Below are 22,146 nucleotides of genomic sequence, written 5' to 3' on the forward strand. Positions count from 1 at the left end.
TGCTGCGGTCCCACTGCCCCAAGCCAAGCTTTCCTATTTTAATGCATACATTGCACTACCCTCCCCTCACAATCCCATCACGGTGCTGGGTAATGGCTGCCAGCCGGGAACCTGCCAGCCACAGTAAAAGGGTGGTAGGTGGGTCCCACTCTTTTTCTCTATGGCGTGGCTCCCGGGGCGTGGCCTCCCCTCTGCCTGGGGTGCCGGCTGTGGGAGTGGGTCGGGGCTCAGATCTCACGTCGCCCCGTGGCGGCTCCTTAGCGTTCTCCTGCCTCCGTCTTCCCCTCTCTTCCCTGACTGGGCATCCTCCCTGCGCTCCGTCGCGGGTCGCTGGATGTTGCCTGCTCCGGCGGGGGACCCTGCCCTGGACTTGGTGGGCCGCTGGAGGTCCCGTGGCGTGCCGAGTGGGCGTACGGGGGCAGGCGTGGGGTTAGTGCGTCCCCTCTTGCCATACCTGAAGGCCAGTTGATGGGTGCGCGGGTGACCCGGGGGACCACCCTGGATCCCGGAGGGGCGGGGGGCGATGGCTCCTTTGCTGGGCTGCGGGAGGAGGGATGGGCTGCGCTGGCTTACAGACTCAACCACCCCCGTCCCCTTCTTTCCTTGGTCAACAGGCCCCCCACATCATGTCAACCAGAAATATATCTAGCTGACGATAGCACCAACATATTAATAGTTAGTGTAGGCGTTCAATGTATTTGTTGTTGTTGTGTTCCTTTTCTTTCTTCTCGTTTCTTTTCTTCTGTTCCCCCATAACCCCTTCCCGTTTGCTGCTTTGTCATAATAAATGAGGTATGTTGTATGATCACCATGGGAGTATGTCATACCCTCAATGTGAAACATTAAAACCTTTCAGACCAACCGGACACTTAGACTTCCATTCTCCGTGTCAAACAGCTGAACAGGACAGGTTTAAAAAAAAAAAAAAAAAAAAAAAAAAGGAAAAATGACCCGATCGGGCCGATTTCTGACACATGATCGGATCAGGAACATCCCTACTTACAAGTTACAGTACTTGTCCAAATAATAATCAGATTATACCATTATTTACTTTATTTGAAAGTAATGTCAACTTTAATTCTCAGTTTTATAACATGAATTGTAAACCCATATTTTAATTTTCAAACAAGACTTATTCTTCCTGTTTCATAATTCGAAGATAGTTCAGCCAGAAGTCTGTAAAATGTACGTGAACAACAGTCTTGTTTTCGTACGTTGAAAAGATTGCAGCATTGAACTATGCATGTGTTTAGCCTGCTGGCCCCTTTACACGATTCACAATTTTATTCCTACTAATAAATAGACATTTCAGTCAGATGGGTTCATTCATGGCATGCACAAACATAGGATTCCAAATTAAGTTTTGCATGCGATGCTTTTGCAAAAATGTTCCACGTTTTTCCCTTTGCTGCACTTTTCCAAATCTTTTCCAAGCGCCTCAGTGACTCATTTGTTTAAACATGCAGTGTTGAATGACTATTGTTTGTCTGACCCTCCTTCTCCAATTCTGTTTTTTTCCCCCTTTCAGATAGCAGCAGGCGTCAGCAGACCTAACTACCATGCCGACAAGTGATGGCTCGAGCCGCTTCCCGGTCTTTGCGGCTCCCCCTAAAGGCAACCACCAGCGTTCCCCAGGTTACGTGCCGGGGCGGGTGGCTCCAGTCCGCTCACCCCTGCCGGCGAAAGCGCCACCTCCGCCGCCGATCAAACCACACGGTCTGCCGCCGCAGCGACAAGCCACTTTCATCTTGTCGGAGGACAACCAACGGCGGGAGTGTGTTCAGAGCCCCAAGCTTAGAAAGAACACGCTCATCTGCTTCGGGGTGTCCATGGGAGCCTTCTTCTTATGCCTCATACTTGTTCTTAGTCTCACTAGTGGGGACATTTTAGACGGTGAGCATGTTGTATAGCTTTTAAAATACAACCAGCATGGCTAACATCAAAAAACACTTGCAGAATAAGTACTCACCAGAAACAAAAGTGATACTTAATTCCAGAAAGTTACAATAGATATTTCTATAAACATTTTGAACAATACAGATTGAACCCACAATACCCAGGTTAGGAAACAACCAAGAAACTTAAAGCGTTAATGCTGAATCCCTTACGCCAGGGGTCTCAAACTGAATCTATCGAGGGACTGCTAGAAATAGAGTCTAAGTGAGCCTGGACTGCATCAAGGATTCCCCCCAAAAGGGACTAGTGTTGCTAATTGAATTTGGCTGGAAAAAAACTGTCAAAAGGAATCATTAGCCTCAGCTACTTTGGCCATAAAATATTTTTTAGAAAACAACAAAAAAAACTTCCTTGTGCAAAATACTTACGAGCCACAATTAAAAAATATATTAAAAATTGAAAAAAAAAAACCCAATTAATATAATATATTCTTATTAGATTAATTGTATTTAAAATTGTACATATATTTTCATTGCCAATGGTAAGATGCCTGTGGGCAACACTTAATAGTATATTTTCATGTCAAATACGGGGCCGCAAAATATTGTCCCGCGGGCCTCAATTGGACCCTTGGCTGCATGTTTGAGACCCCTGCCGTACATGGAATCATTTCTGATTCTGTACTGGTGATATTTGCAGAGAATTGTCCCGATCACAACCCGTCCCTGAGTAACTGGAACCCAGGCCACCAGCCAGAAAAGACTATTATTGTCGGGAGAGGAAATCTATTTCGATTGGAGTCTTCTGCGACGTTCCGCTCCCTCAAAATCCAATCGGGAGGTAAGGAGCCCGACAAGAAGAATCCCTAGGTGTAAAGCAGTATTTTAAGTCACAAATTCAACTATCCATTCGCAAGAGTGTTGAGTGTTTCCCTTGAAAAGGCACCATTTTTATAGACTTCTTGTTCTAGATCTAGGCCTGGACGATAAAAATAATGTAATTAGATTTTTGTTGTTGTTATTGTTGTCTTTTTTCCAAAAAGGAACTCTAGTAACCATTTATTCAATAGATTATTCCTTGAGAAAGTTGGTTTCTTTGTGACGTTATTACTTTGTATTTTGCATAAAGAGGGGGTGAGTAAAAGATATATCAGACAGTTTAGCGTTTGATTTATGTTGCTTTTGTCCAACTCTTTCATTTGTAACCCTTTGTGGGGCAAGTGAAGTTTTGGTAATATAAACAAATATATCAAGAGCTGGCGTCCACATACATGGACATCACATTTTGTCTCATGTAGGCCGCAATATTACCATGTGGAATAAAAGTGTGGCCTACATTACCCAAAAAGTGATGACCATATATGTGGACGCCAGTTCTTTGCTACATTCGTTCATTTGCCCCCCTCCTAGTCAAAATGGATTGGACTTCTATCACCGTCCATGATGCCAGCTAAAGAGTTTAATGAATGCCCTATTAAGGGAAATTTATTTTTGCTGACATGCTAATCGATAATCATCGACACGTAAGCATAAACATAGCTTGCTAACATGCTAATCAATAACCATAAACATACCTGCTTTTGTTGCTTGTGTTAGGGCGCTTTCACCAAAGTTCTTTTTCTCTGATAGTCTGCTTCATTTTGTAAACGTGAACCCAAACAACCAAACTCTGGTCCACTCAAAAATCGTGGGTCTCAGACCTATTTAGGCGCACCCTGCTTCGCTTGTGAATGCAACCGGAGCAGGGTGCGCTTCAGCTACTTTTTGTGCAGCATCACAGCGTGGAGCTGCGATGCTCTAGGCTGTGATGGTACACACAGGGCATCCTTGGAAGCGGAAGTACAGCGCAAATGCTATTCAATACCAAAAATGGCAAGATGACAGATGATTAGCTGTGGCCAAATATTGTTGTGCTGCGCTAAGCAGTACAATATTTGATACACAGAATTGGGTTCTAATGTGGGGATTGGGGTTTGCATGCTGTTGCTGTGTGAGTGACTGCCTGAAGTAGGTGGAGCCTCTCGGGGCGGCGTTTCATGAGTCTCGTTGTCCAGGAAGTGGCGACAATTTGACAGTCCAAAAAGTCACGAAAGTGAGAGCGCCCGCCTGTGTGACTTGTACCACGCGGTTCTCTTTCGTGGTTTAATTTCCCCCTATGCATTTTTATATACTCCATTTCGCTCAGCATTAAGTCGGGAGGGAACAACCCCCAGTGGCGACGAGCTATGCTATGCTACATTACGTTTTTTTAATTCTTTTTTTTTTCATTCGAACTTATGTGCATACAAACTTCTGCTTCACAAAACAGTCAGTTGACAAAAATTGACACATACAGATGCATGGTTATATTATAATTGCAAAATGAAAGACAGTAATTAAAAAAAACCCTATATACAGTTTAATATGTAAAAATAATGCTATGCTACATTACATGCAGCATCACAGCACTATGCTGTGACGCTCCCTCCTCTTCTTTTTGTCCAATCAATGAGTATGCCTTTCGTCCGCTTGATGCTAGTCAGAAAGTTCAGTTGGCGCAGTGTGAATGCTGAACTTTTTAAACAACTCATTTTAAAGCGTTGCTGCGAGGTAGTCTCCAACCTGGTTCTCTTGGTCTAGTGTGAAAGCGCCCTTACTTTCATACTTAAAAGAAAAAATAACTATTCCCTTCACTACAATGGGTTGAACGTGTTATGAGCTTTTTTTTTTTTTTTTTTTTTTTTTTAAACCTGTCCTGTTCAGCTGTTTGACACAGAGAATGGAAGTCTAAGTGCCCGGGTTGTCTGAACAGTTTTAATGTTTCACATTGAGAGTCTGATATACTCCCATTGTGATCATTCAAAATACCTTTTTATTATGACAAAGCAGCGAACAGGAAGGGATTATGGGGGGACAGAAGAAAAGCAACACAAAAGAAGAAAGAAAAGAAACACATACACAAACAACAACAAGAAATACATAGAACATCTAGACTAATTATTAATATGCTGGTGCCATTGTCAGCGAGATGTATTTCCAGTTTACACCATGTGGGGGCCTATTGGCCAGTGAAAGAGGGGCACAGGGGTGGGGGTGTCTATAAGCTAAGTGATTGAAAGAGGTAGAGTGTACACAAATCAGTTCTGTGATCTAGAACCCAGTAAACATGTGAATCTCTTATAAATGTAAGCCCGTTGGCGACCAACCCTACGCCGCCCCATCGCCAATCCCGGCACCAGGACCCCCAACCCGAGCATGCCCTACCGCATCCCGCAGCACGCGAGCCCCACCGGACGCGCGACAGCCACGCAGACGGGCGGAGAAGTCGCGCGGGAGCCAACCCAGGGCCACGGCCCCCACCCAGCCAGCCCGGGGAGGGAGGGAGGGTGGGCAGGGGGTCAGGGGGTCAAGCGCAGCCCATCCCTCCTCCCGCAGCCCAGCAAAGGAGCCCCCCCCTGGGATCCAGGGTGGTCCCCCGGGCCACCCGCGCACCCATCAACCGGCCTTCAGGGATGGCAGGAGGGGATGCACCACCAACCCCACGTATTTCCCCACCCCCGCCCGCGCACCCGGGCCACGGGCCACAGCCGCAGCCCCCCAACCGGCACGGCACGGGAACCCCAGCGGCCCACTAAGCCCAAGACAGGGCAGGGCCCCCCGCCGGTGCAGGCAACACCCTGCTGATACACCGGCGCCCAGCCAGCGACCCGCGACGGAGCGCAGGGCGGATGTCCAGTCAGAGAAGAGGGGAAGGCGGAGGCAGGAGAACGCCGAGGAACTGCCACGGGGCGATGCAAGATCGGTGTTTCACTGTGTTTCAGCAGGGCCGTGCAGAGACCGGTGGAGGGGCGGGTGCTCGTAGATCAAAAGGGGCACATGAACAAGTGTTTAATACGGCTTAAAACAACATAACTTCAATTTTAACCAGCTTTAGATAATAATTGGCTGCGACTGTGACATACTTTAATTGGGAAGGGGCAACAGTGAATAGAAATCAAAACTGTCATCAACACTTTCTGGCTGTGACTCAGTCAGTCTGCCTCTTTTCTTCCTTCAACCTCTGCATCGAAACTTCCTTCCTCAACTTGTTCATCTGAGAACAAACCATATCAGATGGTCACTGAGCCACCAAAAGCACAGTTTTCTCAAAACTATTATTTCATTATTATCCATACTTAACAACTCTAGCACCTAATGATTAATAAAGCAATGACATAAAATCTTATAGAAAAATAACATTGTAATTGTGTTTATAATTGTATTTAATACCCGACTATCCTTGCAAACTTGTTCTTACCAGGTCTGCTATTCACCCAGCTGATGAGGTATCCACTGCCTTTAGCAGCTTCATCCAACTCCTTTTTTTATCCCTCAATCTCCTTTCCCTACGAGGCATGTCTATGTAATGAAATATAAATATTTAAAAAAAAAAAAAAAAAAAAACGGACTCCCTGGTGGCTTTTAGTTTTAAAGCTTTCTTAATTTCTTTCTCAATAACGATGGAGGTAGATTTGTGTTTTTATTATTCAATCAAAAAACAAAGTTACTTCTATAAAGAACAAAGTTGCTTCAATCAAAATACAGTATATACTTTTAATCCCAAAAAAGTCACTTCAATAAAAAAAATTGTTTTTGATTGCAAAAATAAATTTGAGACAAAAAAAGCATTTGAAAACTATTTTTCTTGATTGAAACAAATTTTTCCATTGAAGTAATGTTTTGCGTTTGGGCCACATTTTGGCTAGGACATTTGTGTCTTTATTATTCAATCAAATAAGTTGCTTCAAACAAAAAAATATATATAAAAAGAAAAACTTTGCACATGTGTCAATCACCGTTTAACAAAGCCTGAGAGGGTTTGAGTAGACTCACTATGAAGCATTTAATAAAGCCAAGCATTTTCTTACTACTTTCTTCTTGTTTAAAAATAATTCGGTGGGGCAGTAACATGTTTAAAACTGATCATAATTCTTACATTTTGAAGTGCTTGAAAACCATTTATAAATGATACTTTGGTGAAAAAAGTGAAAAAGCATGTCTTATATATATGTATCTTTTTTCCAATGTAAAATCTGAATAAATACATCGAACACGCACACAAAATGGGGAGGGGGGGGGCGCTACTTCGTGGTTTTCACTTATTGTGGCGGGTTCTGGTCCCCATTAACCGCGAAAAACGAGGGATCCCTATATTCCTGAAAAGCTTAGCAAGAGTCATTCCCACCACTCGTCGGGCCGGTGTTGTGCCGACACCGGCCGTCATCTCAAGTCACAGCCGAAAATAACGCGTCTCAGGCGGACGACGGGAGCGATACGAGGCGCCCCCCTCCATCCGAGAGCATGCCGCTTAATTTGACTCAACAGTGTGTTTCTTCGTCTATATTACCGCTAAATACACAAGCTTGACGCCAATTTAACGGGAGCTATTTTTTTTCATGGAAGATTTGGCTAGCTCTGGCAGTGTTCAACGCAAGCTGCAACGAATGGCAGTAACTTTTTTTATATCGCAAAATGTGAAAACAATGGAAACCATTACTCACCAAATTCAATCTGCTGGCAAATACAGGCAAGTGTGTATGCTGCGCTCTGGTCTGCCCCGGTGTGGATAAGGCCTGCTTTTTTTTTCGTAGCTTTGCAAAGCAACCAAAGGCTCTCCGAGCACTCCATGTACACGTAGTGCGTGCGTTTGGAATAATGGAACGCAGCTTGGGCCGATGATTGGTTCTCGTCAGCGAAGCATCTAGAAGGATTTGCTGACTGTCCACGTGTCACTGTTTTAAAGAACCGATTTCTTAAGTGCTCAGTTTACGTACTAAGTTAATCACATGATGATAATAATAATAATAATAATTAAATAAAACCTCCCGACCCGCCCCCTCCTCCCAAAAAGAATTTCTCCTCGGATCTACGCAATTCATGTAGGTCGCCCTTTTTGACTTCAAAACGGCGAATTTCGCCGAAAGGTGAGAGATTTTCATGCCTGTATGTGTCTGAAGAATCTTCGTTGCAGCTTGTGCATTTATCTGATTGGGAGCACCCCATTTTGTACATTTTAGATTGAGTAATATGCCATCTGTGCAGTATTTTGAATTGTATAAGCTGAAGGTTCTTATTCTTTGTCATTATAAATGTATTTTTACAGATGTTGGATCAATAGTTATTATCTAATGTTACCGAAAGTTCATTATTCCATTTTTCGATTGGTAGGCAAGTAGAGTTGTTACATGAGAGGGCTTTATAGACTTTTGAAAGTATTTTTTTTTCTTGAGGGTGGATATTTATTATTTTATTTACGAAAGGTGGTGGGTCTAACGTACCCGTTAGTGATGGGAATTTGCTTCTGTTGGCTGCCCTGATTTTATTGTATTGAAGGAAATTGACCCCTTTGATCTGGAAATTTTGTAGTATTTTTTCATATGACATGAATGTATTATCTTTAAACAAGTGATGTAACTGGTTTATTCCCGTATCATCCCATGTGCTGAAATAAATAGGAATTTTATTAACTTCAAAGTCTGGGTTGTACCAGATTGGTGAAAATTTACACGGGGCTTGTTGTGATTGCGTAATTTCCATACCTCTCCACCAGGCTTTCAAGGTACATGCTATCATTGGGTTTTTGAAGCAGCTATGGTGCTTAATACTAGAACTAATAAAGGGCAGGTTTGCCAATTGTATTTGGTTGCAGTCTATTTGCTCTAATTCTAGCCATGACTGTTGTTCAGTGTTAAGATATAACCACCGAATAAGATACTGTATTTGATTTGCTATATAATAGTGTTGGAAATTAGGGGCCTCTAGACCCCCCTCCGGTTTATTTCTTTGCAATTTAGCAAGGTTAATTCTGTTTTTCTTGTTCTTAAAGTAGAATTTTGTGACGGCTGAGCAGGGGGCGCGTTAACCGAATATTTTCCGTCGTTGACCGGTTTTTTAAAACGGTGACGGAAAAAACTGAAGTCCATCCGTCATTTTGACAGGTTGCAATTCACACCCACAGGGTGGCGGCGAGTAAGCATATTAATTAGCTATTGTCTCTCTTGATGCATGACGTCGTTGGCCTTACTCGGAAAAATGTTAAGGCAACTGAGTGTTTGCCTTGCACGGCCAGACTGTTCTCCCTGTATTTTTCAAACACTGAGAGAAAAGTCTGGGACACAGCCTCTCGAGAAGGTACAAAATCAATCGACAAATCAGACTTGTTTATTTGCGTGACGTGTTCTTCACAAGCAACGTCACTCTTGCGCGCCGAAAGTCGTCTCTAGAACAACACGGATGGCGAACGGGAGGGCCGAGAATATGTTCCAATCCGCGGTAAATTCAGTTTTAAATAAGCTAAAACACAACGAGTCATTGACAAGTCTGTCTCTCGCTAGCCATGTTGAATAAACTCCGTTCTCCTCGTATGTTTACTTCCACGCGCAAGTCCCTCGTCCTGCCCTTGTCGCTTTGCTAGCGGCAGTCTGCCCGTCGCTGATTGGTGAACTCCGCTCTCTGTTTGCCTCTTGTTAAGTGTAGAAAAGGCTACAAAGTTATGTGATTGTTTGCTTAAGATGTTCACAGTTGCTCGTTCAATGCCTTCAGCATCATTTGATTCCCACATTTGGCTGACGTAAATAGGTGAAAAGTTGGATTGCGCATGCACCGTACCAGAATGCGATGTCAATAGTAAGAAAGTCATGGGTGTTTATTTCTATGTATACAGCATTGGATTCTGATTTTTGGGGAGCACTGTGTGGGATTAATTGCTGCTGCTGAACTGCGGAGACAGGATGCTAATATACAGTATATCTTAAGACCGACGAGGTACTGTTTGTGTGTTTAAGTTTGTTTTTTTTTGTGTGTTTGCCTGTATGGTTTGATTTGTATTTTCTGTTTTGGGGGGGTATTGTTCTTTATACATTGTCACATAGTTTGTTAGTTTGATTCCACTGCTGAGGAATGGATGCTCAATTTGACATGTGACTGGAAAACAATAAAAAAAAGAAAAAAAAAAAAAAAAAGAAAGTCATGGGTGGATGCACGACATGAGCGTGCGTCTAATTGTGTGTTTGTTCATTGCTGTGCGTAAATGCAAAGTGAGTATCACAAGCAGCATTCATATTTACGTAGACAATTTGTTATGATTACCTTTTGCTGTTGTCATGATAGTTCGTCCGATTGTTTTGCGTGGTAGTCCGTTAGCGTGTTGCTATGCTGCGATTCTAAAATAGCAACAAGTCGCGGCATAGCGCACCGGAAGTAGAGTGAATCCGCCTTCACAATAAGTGCCCAGAACCGGAAGTGCTTAGCTGGAGCGTAGAAAATAGTTCAAGCTTAACTTCGAATATTCCATCGACATGTTTAAATGTAATTAAGTTGAATTTAAGCAATGTATATTTATTTATTGTTTCTTTTCATGTCTTTTGTACAGATAAACCACACACACAGATACACACATATACCTGTATACCCACAAACACCTACTCAAGAATATAACCATTTCCACATCTACATGGACAGTTGGGATGAATGGACTGTATAAAGTTGATTTAAGAGGATTTGCATTAAAGAAAAAGGAGAAATCCAGCCACCTGTCCAAGTGCCGTGATTGCCTCTACTTTGAGTGGGCCTTAAGTGGTGTTTGGCCAACACACTGACGTGAACACAGCTAAAATCAACCTGAATCAGCGAGAATCCAGTTTTCTCCACTACATTAAGCTTATTCGGACAGAATATTAATTAAAAATGAATGAAAACTAAAAACTATAGAATGTCATTATTATCATTTTAAAAATGTAAGTGACTGGTAAAAATAGATTATGACCGGATTTTTATGACACTGTCAGTCAATATGACAGACAACGAAAAAGTCTAGCGCAACCTATGCGGCTGAGTCTAGGTCTTGAAACCATTTTTGAGTGGGTTTAAAGGGGATCATTGAGAACAAAGTTTATTTGTGGTAATACTTTCATTTTGACTGTTGCTATCCGGCCCAAAAGTGAGATGGGTAGATTATTCCAGTGTGTCAAATCTTCACATATTTTTGCTAAGAGGGGTGTATGATTTAGTTTAGTTAATTCTGTAAGTTTTGGTGAAATGTTGATTCCAAGATACTTTATATTCCCTATTGGAAGATTGTGATTTAGATTTTGATCTGCAGGATTCCATGAGTTTGTTGATAAGGGCATTATAATTGATTTTGACCAATTTATAGCATAATCTGATATTTGCGAAAATGGTTTTATTAGTTCAAAAGTCTCATTTAGGGAGGATTCTGGTTTTTCTAGATATAATAGTATATCGTCTGCGTATAAGTTAATTTTGTGTTCTGATGTTTGTGAGCAGATCGCTTTGATATTAGCGTTTTGTCGTATTGCAATTGCTAATGGTTCGATAAATAGAGCGAATAATAGGGGTGAGAGTGGACAACCTTGTCGAGTTCCCCTTTGAAGACAGAAACTTTGTGAAAGGCCCCCGTTTGTGTTGACAGTGGCTTTTGGGGCGCTGTACAATATTTTTATCCAACGGATAAATGGCTCACCAAAGCCAAATTTTTCCAAAATTTTGAAGAGAAAAATCCAGTTGACTTTGTCAAATGCTTTTTCTGCGTCCAAAGAGAGGATAATTGCTTTCCGTTTATAATTCTGTGCAATATTAATAAGATTTAACAAACGTCTTATATTGTTGGAGGATTACGTCCTTTAATAAAGCTGGTCTGGTCTTTATGAATTATAGTGGGAAGAGTTTGTTCTAATCTAGTAGCTAAAGCCTTAGCAATAATTTTAATATCTGTATTCATTAAGGATATTGGTCTATAGTTTGCTGGTTGGGTTAGGTCTTTCCCCGCTTTTGGCAGTAGTTTGATTACTGCTGTGTTCATATTGTCTCTAATTTGACCCTAGGCACTGATTTCTTGAACCATTCTATAGAAAAGTGGTGCCAGCATATTCCAAAAGTGTTTAAGATATGATGTCGAGAACCCGTCGGGCCCCAGTGCGCGACCTGTTGGCATGTCCTTTACAGCATTCCATAATTCAGCGAGGGTAAGTGGGGTATCTAGCAATTGTTTGCTTTCTAAGGTTATTTGGGGGATGTCAAGATTACTGATGAATAAGTCAGTATCTTCTTCGTTATGATCGTTTGTCACCGAGTCTAAGTTTTTGTAGTAGCTATAGAAAGTTTCGTTAATTTTTTCTGGTGATTGTGTTATTATGCCTGCTGAATCTTGTATTGTTGTAATTAATGTTTTTTCTTTGTTACGTTCGAGTTGGTTTGCCAAATATTTCCCGGATTTGTTATTATGCTCATAGTTGGTATATCGTAGTTGTTGTAACAGAAACTGAGTTTTTTTAGACAGAATCCTATTGAGCTGTTCTTTGGCGCTGAAAAGTTCTTTTGTGGTATTGTCTGTGGGATTCTTGGCGAATTCCTCCGTCAGTTGTTTGATTTTTATTTCTAATTCGTTTTCCAACTTCTGTTCTTGTTTTTTTTTATTTGATGAATATGAGATAATCTTGCCTCGAATTACACATTTTCCTGTTTCCCAAAGCAATGATGGTGAGATGTTTGGGGAATCGTTAAGTTCCATAAAGTCTTTCCATTCTTTCTTAACGAATGTATCAAATGCTGGGTCATCTAATAAGGAATCATTACAGCGCCAGGTTGCGTGGGGTATCGTGCGGGAGTCACTTTTAAGGGCTAAAGAAATTGGTGCATGATCACTGATGATTATTGGATGTATTCTTGGCGAAATATTATTAATAGCGGAATTATTCGCTAGAAAAAAATCGATTCTTGAACACGAACCATGGGCTAGGGATTGAAAGGTATATTCCCTTTTTGTTAAATGTTTTGCTCTCCAAACGTCACTTAAGCCGAAATCGTCCATATATTTCCTAATGGTTCTTGCAGTTTGTGACTGTTTAGTGAGTTTAGAATTGGAGCTATCTATACTTGGATCAAGTGTTGTGTTAAAGTTCCCTCCTATAATAACTGTGGAGTTCACTGACATGTCACTCAATTTACCAAAGATATTGTGGAAGAACTGTGTATCGTCGTTGTTTGGGGCATATATGTTCACTAATGTGAACAGTTTATTACTTATGGTAGCTTGTACTATTATGAATCTACCTTCCGGGTCTGCAATTGCATTATTTAATGTGAATGAGATTCTTTTATATATTAATATTGATACTCCTCTTTGTCTGCTGTTATAGCTGGCTGAATACATCAAGTTAAAATTTGAGTGTTTAAGATATTTCTCTTCAGATTTGGCTAGATGTGATTCTTGCATAAAGAAGAGGTCTGCCTTTAATTTGGTGATGTATTCCATAATTTTAGTTCTCTTTGCCTGCGATCGGAAGCCATTCGCATTAAATAAAACAAAATTTATATATGTCATAAGCGGATATTCATAGGTATCTTAAGGAAAGTAATGATCTCAGGATGTGTGATATAATATTTGGTCCTGAATGTCATCAACCATTCACATTCATTAGAAGCCATACAAGTATGTAATAAATCAAATTCTAATAGAACTGAATGCAATTTTTTGTAAACCGCTTGGCATAATTCACATGACATTAAGACGTTGTTAGAAAGATTACATACATGGGTAGCATCAACACTAAACATTACAATTTTAAAGCGTGTACTTAGTGTGTGTTTGAAAACAGCGGTGTGGAAAAGGTGAAACAAATAACCCAGAAAAAGAAGAAAAGATATGAGCGCCAGAACAGAAATGTGTAGTGTGAGACATGCATGACTCTTATAGACTAAGTGATTATCATGCAACCCTGATCTGTACGTGTGCATTGTTGAAATCAAATCGACTTAATACGGCATTATGTACATATTGGAAGTGTTTAGGAAGTACAGACAAAGTGATTATCGTGCAATCCTAATCTACACATGTGCCTTGCTCAAACAAAAAACAACTTAATTCAGCATTATATACGAACTGGAAGTGTTTTGAAGGTACAGACGAAATAATTATCATGCAGCCCTAATCTACATATGTGCCTTACTCAAACCAAAACAATTTAATTCAGCATTATATGCGTACTTGAAGTGTTTAGGAATAGCAGACTAAGTATTAAGCATCCCTAATCTATAAATCAAGACAGCTACATTCAGCATTGTATGCATAATAGAAATATTTAGGCATTACTTATCGGTCAGAATAGCCATGGGGTGAGCACTTGGTTTCGATATAGTTGACCATCAATGTAAAGTTTGTCGACTGTGATAACTGCACGTTTGCCCTCTGCTCTGGACCGCTTCAGAATTGGATAGAGCACAGGTGTCAAACAGATTCCAGAAAGGGCCTAGTGGGTGCAGGATTGTGTTCCAACCGATAACGCGCAGAGTTTAACCAATGAACTTCCAGCTGAAACAAGCAGCACCTGACAAAGTTTAACTGATTACACATGAAAAAGATCTAATTGGTGAAAAGGTGTCCTCTTCATTGGTTGGAAAGCAAACCTGCACCCACTAGGCCCTTTCTGGAATCGGTTTGACACCTGTGGGATAGAGGATTTTCCGTCTTTCGTTGATCTCGCGCGGGAAATGATCATTCATACCGAATCTTGTTCCTTGTAATTCTCTTCCTTTGGATTTCACCAGTACTTTCTGCTGGTAGAGCTCGAACTTGGCGATTATTGGACGCGGACCGCTTCCTCTTGGCTTCCCAAGACGGTGTACCCTCGTAAACTTTATCGAATCCACCATTTCCTTGGGCAGCTTGAGAGATGTTGCCATAAATGACTTAACGAGGGCTTCTGGTTTGTCTACTGTGTTTTCTTCGATGCCAGAGAAAATTAAATTGTCCCTCATGCTCCTTGATTGAAGGTTCAAAATAAGACTCTTTCATTATCTTGTTCTCTTTTATCATGGATTCTAATAGTCCTGCCGTCGACTCGAAGGCGCCTTTAAGGATATCGTTTTGCGACTTGAGATATACTGCCTCCTGCTGTGTAAACACGAGGCTTTCTTTTAACTTTTTAATATCGGCTTGAAGGATTTCTAATGCTATCGATATTTTCTTATTGATTGATCCAATTCCCTCCCTAAGTGACTTTGTGTATTCGGGTGGGCTTGCTAACAACAGATGGTCGGTCGATGTAGCCGAATCAATAGAATCTGCCTTTTTACGCTTCGCCGGGAGATCACTGCGTTGACTAGATATTGCCATGGCGTTTCCTTGATGTGTGGTGGAGTCGGAGAAAAAAGGTAAATCACGATCGTGAAAAATTTGAGGGAAAAATTAGTTGAAGTCTTTTTGAGCAAAGTTACTTGCTAGCCTAGCCAGTTGATTGCGTCATGCGTCTACGGAGTCTCGCGAGAGTAACGACGTCACAGCAAGCTCCTGGTGTTATGAGCTTTCTGTCTTTTGTTGTTATTGTCTCCTTAAGAATGAAGGCGAGAGGAAAAAAAAAAAACAATTTTTTAGTGAACAAAACAAATTGACATTTTAATTTTAGGCCATCCTAACATTTTGATTAATCAACATTCCACCTTCTGTCCTCTCACAGGGCGTATAGTCTTTGCGGACAAAGCAGATGGCTCTAAGAACATAACCTTGAGAACACATCACATCCTGATTGAAAATGGTGGTGCACTACACATCGGCGCACCCAAATGTCGCTACCGTTCCCGTGCTGTTATCACCCTGACTGGCCGCTCCGACAGCAAGGACGTCTCCGAAGTACCCATTTTCGGACGCAAGTTCATTGGCGTCATGAGCGGCGGAAGCTTGGAGCTTCATGGTACAGAAAGAATATCGTGGTCACTGTTAACAAAGAGCGTGCCTGCCTCTGGCCTGACCACAGGAGGCGATAGCTTCCAGCGTAACTTCAGCAGAGGCATCAACCTGCGCGTGGTGGATCAGGACACGGCCGACGTCCTGCTCAGGGAACGTTACGACACCCACGAATCCCGCAATGACAGTCGGCGCCTCACCCGGCTGCTCAGGACCCTGCCGATGGGTCGCATCGTGGCACTCGCCGTCGGAGACTCTGCCGTCAAAAGTCTTCTGGATGAAACCAAGAAAGCTATCGAAGACACGCTTGGTAGCAGCTACGTCTCTGATCTCAAGTACAGGTGAAGAGGCCTTTTGCACTATGACAGAATTCACTGTGGCTCGGTGATCGAGTCTTTGGCAGATAGGTGCTAAACATCTGGCTACATGGTTTTATGTGGTCCGCAAAAGCAAATAATGTGAATTGTTGTTTCATGCTGAAATACTAAAAGGCAGAATGTTGTCGTTTTTTAAATGTTGGGATTTTTTTTTTTGTTACCAATAGACCCTACCCACGTGACGTCACAACTCCGCTCTCCTGAATGGTACCGCCCACTTGTCCGTCAAAACATAGTGTTAACCTGTTACGGCTACGTACATTTCTCCTATTTACGGCGTGTTTTTCTGCTCCTTAACATTAATAATCAAAATGGTGAAGGCGTGTGTGGCTGTTGGTTGCACTAACAGAGAAGATGGAAGGAGAGACTTGAAGTTTTATCGTATTCCGAGGGATTCAAAGAGGAGAGCGAAATGGACGGCTGCAATTCGATGTGAAAACTGGGCACCAAAAAATCACCACAGACTATGTAGTAGTCATTTTATATCCGGTAAGATGCATTTAAGATATACTTAGAGGGTTTTGGGCTGACAAATAACCACAATTAAGATCATTGCGAGGCTAATCGCCGACAACATACGACGTAGTACGACATAGTTTCAAATTCAAGATGTTTGTGACTTCCCTTTCTTCCACCATCGTTATTTTTTGAATAATATTTAGCTGGTACCAAGTGAAAGAAACTGGCCTCGTCTACGGGGCTGACAAATAACCACAATTAAGATCACTGCGAGGCTAATCGCCGACAACATACGACGTAGTACGACATAGTTTCAAATTCAAGATGTTTGTGACTTCCCTTTCTTCCACCATCGTTATTTTTTGAATAATATTTAGCTGGTACCAAGTGAAAGAAACTGGCCTCGTCTACGGAGCTGACAAATAACCACAATTAAGATCATTGCTAGGCTAATCGCCGACAACATACACGTATGTATGTAGTGAGAGTGCTATCGCTAAACCATATAAACATTAAAAGCCTTAACTCCATTGACAAATGACATGAAATACATTAGACTTGACAGTGGATGTTAGCAATAACAAAAGATTTTGAATTGAAAATTTCGTAACTCACCTTTCCAAGCACAAGATAGATTCCTGCCGAATTTTCGTGGACGAGGACCTGTTTCACCCAACCAGCAACGAAGTATTTATAAGCCTCCAAGCTCTTGAAGTTTTTCAAATTTTCGTGAGAATAGGCTGATTTTGTGTGGACAAGATAATTGTAAATATCAGCGTAGCAGATGTCAGGCAGACAGGGCGAAGACAGTGGGTCGAAAAACATCTATTTGGGCATCAAATATGGATCTGGCGACTGTATAGAACGAAGCTTTTCCACATAACGCCTTTTATGCAACACATCCAGTGAGTTTACGGCATCAGAAAGCACCGGGTCTTCCATGAAATGCATTTTAAATTCCTCGATCAATTGAAAACAGTGCTAATACAGAGACAAAATGACGGACAAGTGGGCGGAACCACACAGCGAGCACGTGGTTTTGTGACGTCGGTGGGTAGGGTATATAGGGCGGCCGTGATGAATCATCCATTCACAGTCGATTAATAGAGAATTTTTAAACCAAAAAATTGTGAAAATCAAATTCTCTTAACGCGAAATATTCTCTTTATTTTTGATTAGTATTTCGATAAATTTTTAAACGAAAAAAAGAAAATAATTTAACTACTCCCTTTTCTAAATATTCAACATTTATTTTTATTTCATTCATTTAAAAAAAATATTTTTTTTCATTAAAACACTTAAAATTCTCTTTTTATTTTTTTAACAATACATTTTGCCAATTGAAAAATGTAAATATTCTCTTCTACATTTTTTAAGAACAAATAATTTACTGTAAAAAGGGTAAGGGTTTTTATAATAAAAAAAGAAGAAAAAAACTAAATATTTTCATTTTATTTTTATTAGATTTAAAAAAAAAAAAAAATATTTAGATTTTGTGGGTTGGCAGTCATAATGATTTATAAAGCCATAAGTACAAAAATACCCTCGATACCCTTGCGTTACCACGATTGTTTCATACTTTTCAAAAATGTGCATGTTAGCTTAATTAAGTCTTTCAGTTCCATTGACAATAATAGATGTCCTTTTCATTCATTTCCTGTGAAATGAAATGAGTTTGTCACTAGTAGACATGTAATCCATTTGGAGTGGGAGGTTAACCATCCTACTTAAACCAATTGAACGTCTACTGCCGTCAATAGCAGCCAATTAGTTGATAACCGTGTAACCTGTCGTCACTTTCATGGGAGTACAGTATAATAATAGTTGGGTCTGCTACTAAGCATCTGCTTTAGCTCCTCAGTAGCTTGACTAACCAGGTGGGGGTACATGTACTTTCCATCTAAAGTTCACCGTGCTTAGGTTGCTTTTACTGTGTAAACGAGAGAAAACCCAACATCAACCTGTCGTCCATAATCAGAGGGGACAGGCTCCACCTCAACCTCGACCCTAATGAGGCCCAGCTCATTGAAGCTGTATCGTTTTGGAATACTTATTCACTTGTTTAGCAATAAGGGAATTGTCTATCTAGAAGCAGTTTGGAAAAAAGACACTTCAATGCCATTGGAAAAACACTGAACTAGAGCTGAAACGAGTACTCGAGTAACTCGAATTTAAAAACTGATCCGAGTAATTTTATTCACCTCGAGTAATCGTTTATTTTGACAGCTCTAAGCATTACGTTTTGCTCGGACTACTTTTAATGCGGGACAACTTGCTGTCACGTGCGGAGAGGAAGAAGGAAAAAAAAAAACTTACTGCAGCTGACAGCCGGTGTAGGTGCACTATCCTATTCCCCTCACTATCCACTCGCGGGGGCCTGCGCTAGTGAACCTACACCGCCACAAACGACGCCGACGTTGCTAAATACTAGCCCGCATGATGCTACGTTGGTAACAGCTAGCGTCTGATGCGTCTCATAAAGATCACATGTATGTTGAACTAGATGCGCAATGACAGACTCGGCCGCGTCTAGGCAGCGTTATTAGACAGCCGCCATCTTAAAGCAGTATAGCGCTAAGCGCTAATAAAGAGCGCTAAGCGCTAATAAATAAGATTAACGTTACTGTCGCTACTAGCTCACGTAAAGTTAGCCCTGCGGAGGGCTAGGTTTCAATTAATTATGACCACTGTCAATGCGTGACTAACGTGTCTTACATACAGGCATTAACATAACATAGCATTGTGGAGTGATGAGGGTGTAGAATAAAAACTTAATCATGCTAACTATCAATTTTAGCTCAGTAGTCATTGCTGGATAAAACACCAAGTAGCACTGGTCCCTAACGTGCTCAAATACAGCCTGTATCATACATTTATTTTGAACACTGCAAAAACTCAAAATCCTATCAGGACTTACAGTTTAGACTAACTTAAAACTTAACTAGAACTAAAAAAATGGCTTGACACAAATAGAAATTCAATTGAAACACGTGGGAAAAAATCCTAACTTTTAAGTGATGTGTGTTATCAAGCGTAACGGCATTTTTATGTACTAATATATATATATATATATATATATATATATATATATATATATATTTTAAATAAGATCTAAAAGTTTTTTGAGTGAAAGCAGTGAATTAGTCTTTTTTTTTTTTATTCTAGCTACATCTGAGATGCAATTGTTGGCTGTTTTCAACAATATACATCGAAAATAAAGACATTGATTGACTGAAAATGGTTCAAGATTAGATGAAATGTCTTGTTTTCTCATGTATATTTATAATTGCTCTTCACCTAAAAATATATTTGTTTTATCCGATTACTCGATTAATCGATAGAATTTTCAGTCGATTACTCGATTACTAAAATATTCGATAGCTGCAGCCCTACACTGAACTGTCAGTAGGAGGGTTTTGTGTTTTCATGTTACCAAGGGACTGAAATCTGTTTTACCCACCACATTATAGCCTTCTAACCTTCTGACTTCTCTTTACGTAGATATTCAACAATTCTTTGTTCTGTGGGTCTTTAATGTCTGGAATGATGCCCTGCCTTGTACCTTCCCATTTGAAATCATACCTTGAACGATTCTATAATATTTTGCTTCCTGTTTTCTCCGGATCTCTGCTCTTTGCTAGGAAAGGAAGCACACACCGGATAACAAGGTTATGGCCTTAGTTTCCAGAATTTGTGCAAAATACGACCCACTATTCAGGAAGTGTAGTGTCTATCTCTTGTATTTCTTCAAAGGACAAATGTTGACACACTGTCAAATTTCCTATTGTCTGTAACCCCCACCAACAAAAATGCCTCATCGAATGCGAGGTCTGACGCTGCACTCGATTTATATGTGTTAGGGCCTGGCTCGACACTCGCTTGGCAGACAAGTTGAGCGCTAAGCCAGATTCTCTAGTGTCACATTTCACCTCGGTATACTGAGCCAGCACATAGGTCTTCACAGAAATCCACTCAAAACCACACCGTAGCACTTCAAGTGTGTTGATAAAGCCCTGCCAGTATGCACACTCCTAATCGTTTACTGCTTATTGAATGGATTTAATCTGTGCTCACTGTGGGTTTGCCTGATAGTAGACCTGCAGTTGACGTATTCTACACTAGACAATACAAGGTTCAAAGTCTCACTAGAGTAGAGAACTTTATGGCTTTGAAGCCATAGAACTGACTGGGAATGTGACTGTCAGGGCAACACGTCAGAGACAGTTATGTCAACACAATAAACTACCCAGTAAATGCAGCAGCATTCTCCAAACGTAAGGAGGTTTTTCTCTGTGCCATTTCAACTTGGGCTGCCCCAACCGATTTGTCTGTCAAATATTTTTACGACTAGTCTAACGATGACATTTTTGGACTAATCTAGCGTTTTTTTGGGGGGGGGGGGGGGCGTTGACGATTATTACGTAATTCACAAAAACAATTTTGAACACTTATTTAAATTCTTGAATAAAGGAACACTAAATAATCACAGTCCAGTGAGGTCAAAGGCTGACATTAACTAACACCATTAACTAACACCAGTGCAAGTGAATGCAAAGTAAACAGATTCAGAACACTTTTCCAACAGGATTCAACACAATTTTGACTTCTCTCCTATCTCCATATTGTTCTCTCTAATCACTGAAGTAACGCAATGTGAGCATGTCTACATGGTCCAGTGTCAAGTTAGCTTTTTTTCAGTTACAATGTTTCCAGCAGCGAGAAAAGACGCTCTGATGGTGTTGAGCAGAGTAGATAAATACGTAGATACAGGTGTATGAAAAAGTATCTGAACCTTTTGGAATTTCTCACATTTCCGCATAAAATCGCAATCAAACGTGATCTTTGTCAAAATCATACAGATGAAAAAAGTCTGTTTTAACTATAACCACCCAAACATTTATAGGTTTTCATATTTTAATGAGGATAGTATGCAAACAATGACAGAAGGGGAAAAAATAAGTACATGAACCGTCACATTTAATATTTTGTGGCCCCCCCCTTTTGACAGCAATAACTTCAACCAGACGCTTCCTGTAGCGGCAGATCAGTCTGGCACATCAATCAGGACTAATCTTGGCCCATTCTTCTTTACAAAACTGCTACAGTTCAGTCAGATTCCTGGGATGTCTGGCATGAATCGCTGTCTTTAGGTCATGCCACAGGATCTCAATGGGGTTCAAGTCTGGACTTTGACTTGGCCACTCCAGAACGTGTATTTTGTTCTGCTGTAACTATTCTGAAGTTGATTTACTTCTGTGTTGTGGATCTTTGTCTTGTTGCAGCATCCATCCTCTTTTTAGCTTCAACTTTCTGACAGACGGCCTCCAGTTTTCCTGCAAAACATCTTTTGATCTTAATCTTAATTAATCTTTTGAATTCATTCTTTCATTAATAATTGCAAGTTGTTCAGGCCCTGAGGCGGCAAAAAAGCCCCAAATCATGATGCTCCCTCCACCATGCTTCACAGTGGGGATGAGGTGTTGATGTTGATGAGCTGTTCCATTTTTCCTCCACACATGAGCTTGTGTGTTACTCTCAAACAATTCAGCTTTGGTTTCATCAGTCCGCAAAATATTTTGCCAAAACTTCTGTGGAGTGTCCAAGTGCCTTTTTGCGAACATTACACGAGCAACAATGTTTTTTTAGACAGCGGTAGCTTCCTTCGTGGAGTCCTCCAATGAACACCATTCTTGGCCAT

The 22,146-nt window shown here is 41.0% G+C and overlaps 1 protein-coding gene across 2 annotated transcripts in view; it reads left to right on the forward strand.

Annotated features, from left to right (window-relative positions):
• cemip2 (cell migration inducing hyaluronidase 2) overlaps window positions 1-22,146 on the forward strand; it is an 82,237-nt gene that overhangs the window by 11,419 nt on the left and 48,672 nt on the right. Inside the window, exons 2-4 of one of the 2 annotated variants that reach the window (XM_057831332.1) lie at window positions 1,529-1,893; window positions 2,596-2,736; window positions 15,386-15,953. In XM_057831332.1, coding sequence (XP_057687315.1) covers window positions 1,560-1,893; window positions 2,596-2,736; window positions 15,386-15,953 — 1,043 coding nt within the window. In that variant the 5' untranslated portion in view covers window positions 1,529-1,559. The remainder of the gene's footprint in view (window positions 1-1,528; window positions 1,894-2,595; window positions 2,737-15,385; window positions 15,954-22,146) is intronic. The other variant, XM_057831333.1, reaches the window with a different exon arrangement.

The sequence above is a fragment of the Corythoichthys intestinalis genome, chromosome 3 (assembly GCF_030265065.1).
Source record: "Corythoichthys intestinalis isolate RoL2023-P3 chromosome 3, ASM3026506v1, whole genome shotgun sequence".
NCBI classification, from domain to species: Eukaryota; Metazoa; Chordata; class Actinopteri; order Syngnathiformes; family Syngnathidae; genus Corythoichthys; species Corythoichthys intestinalis.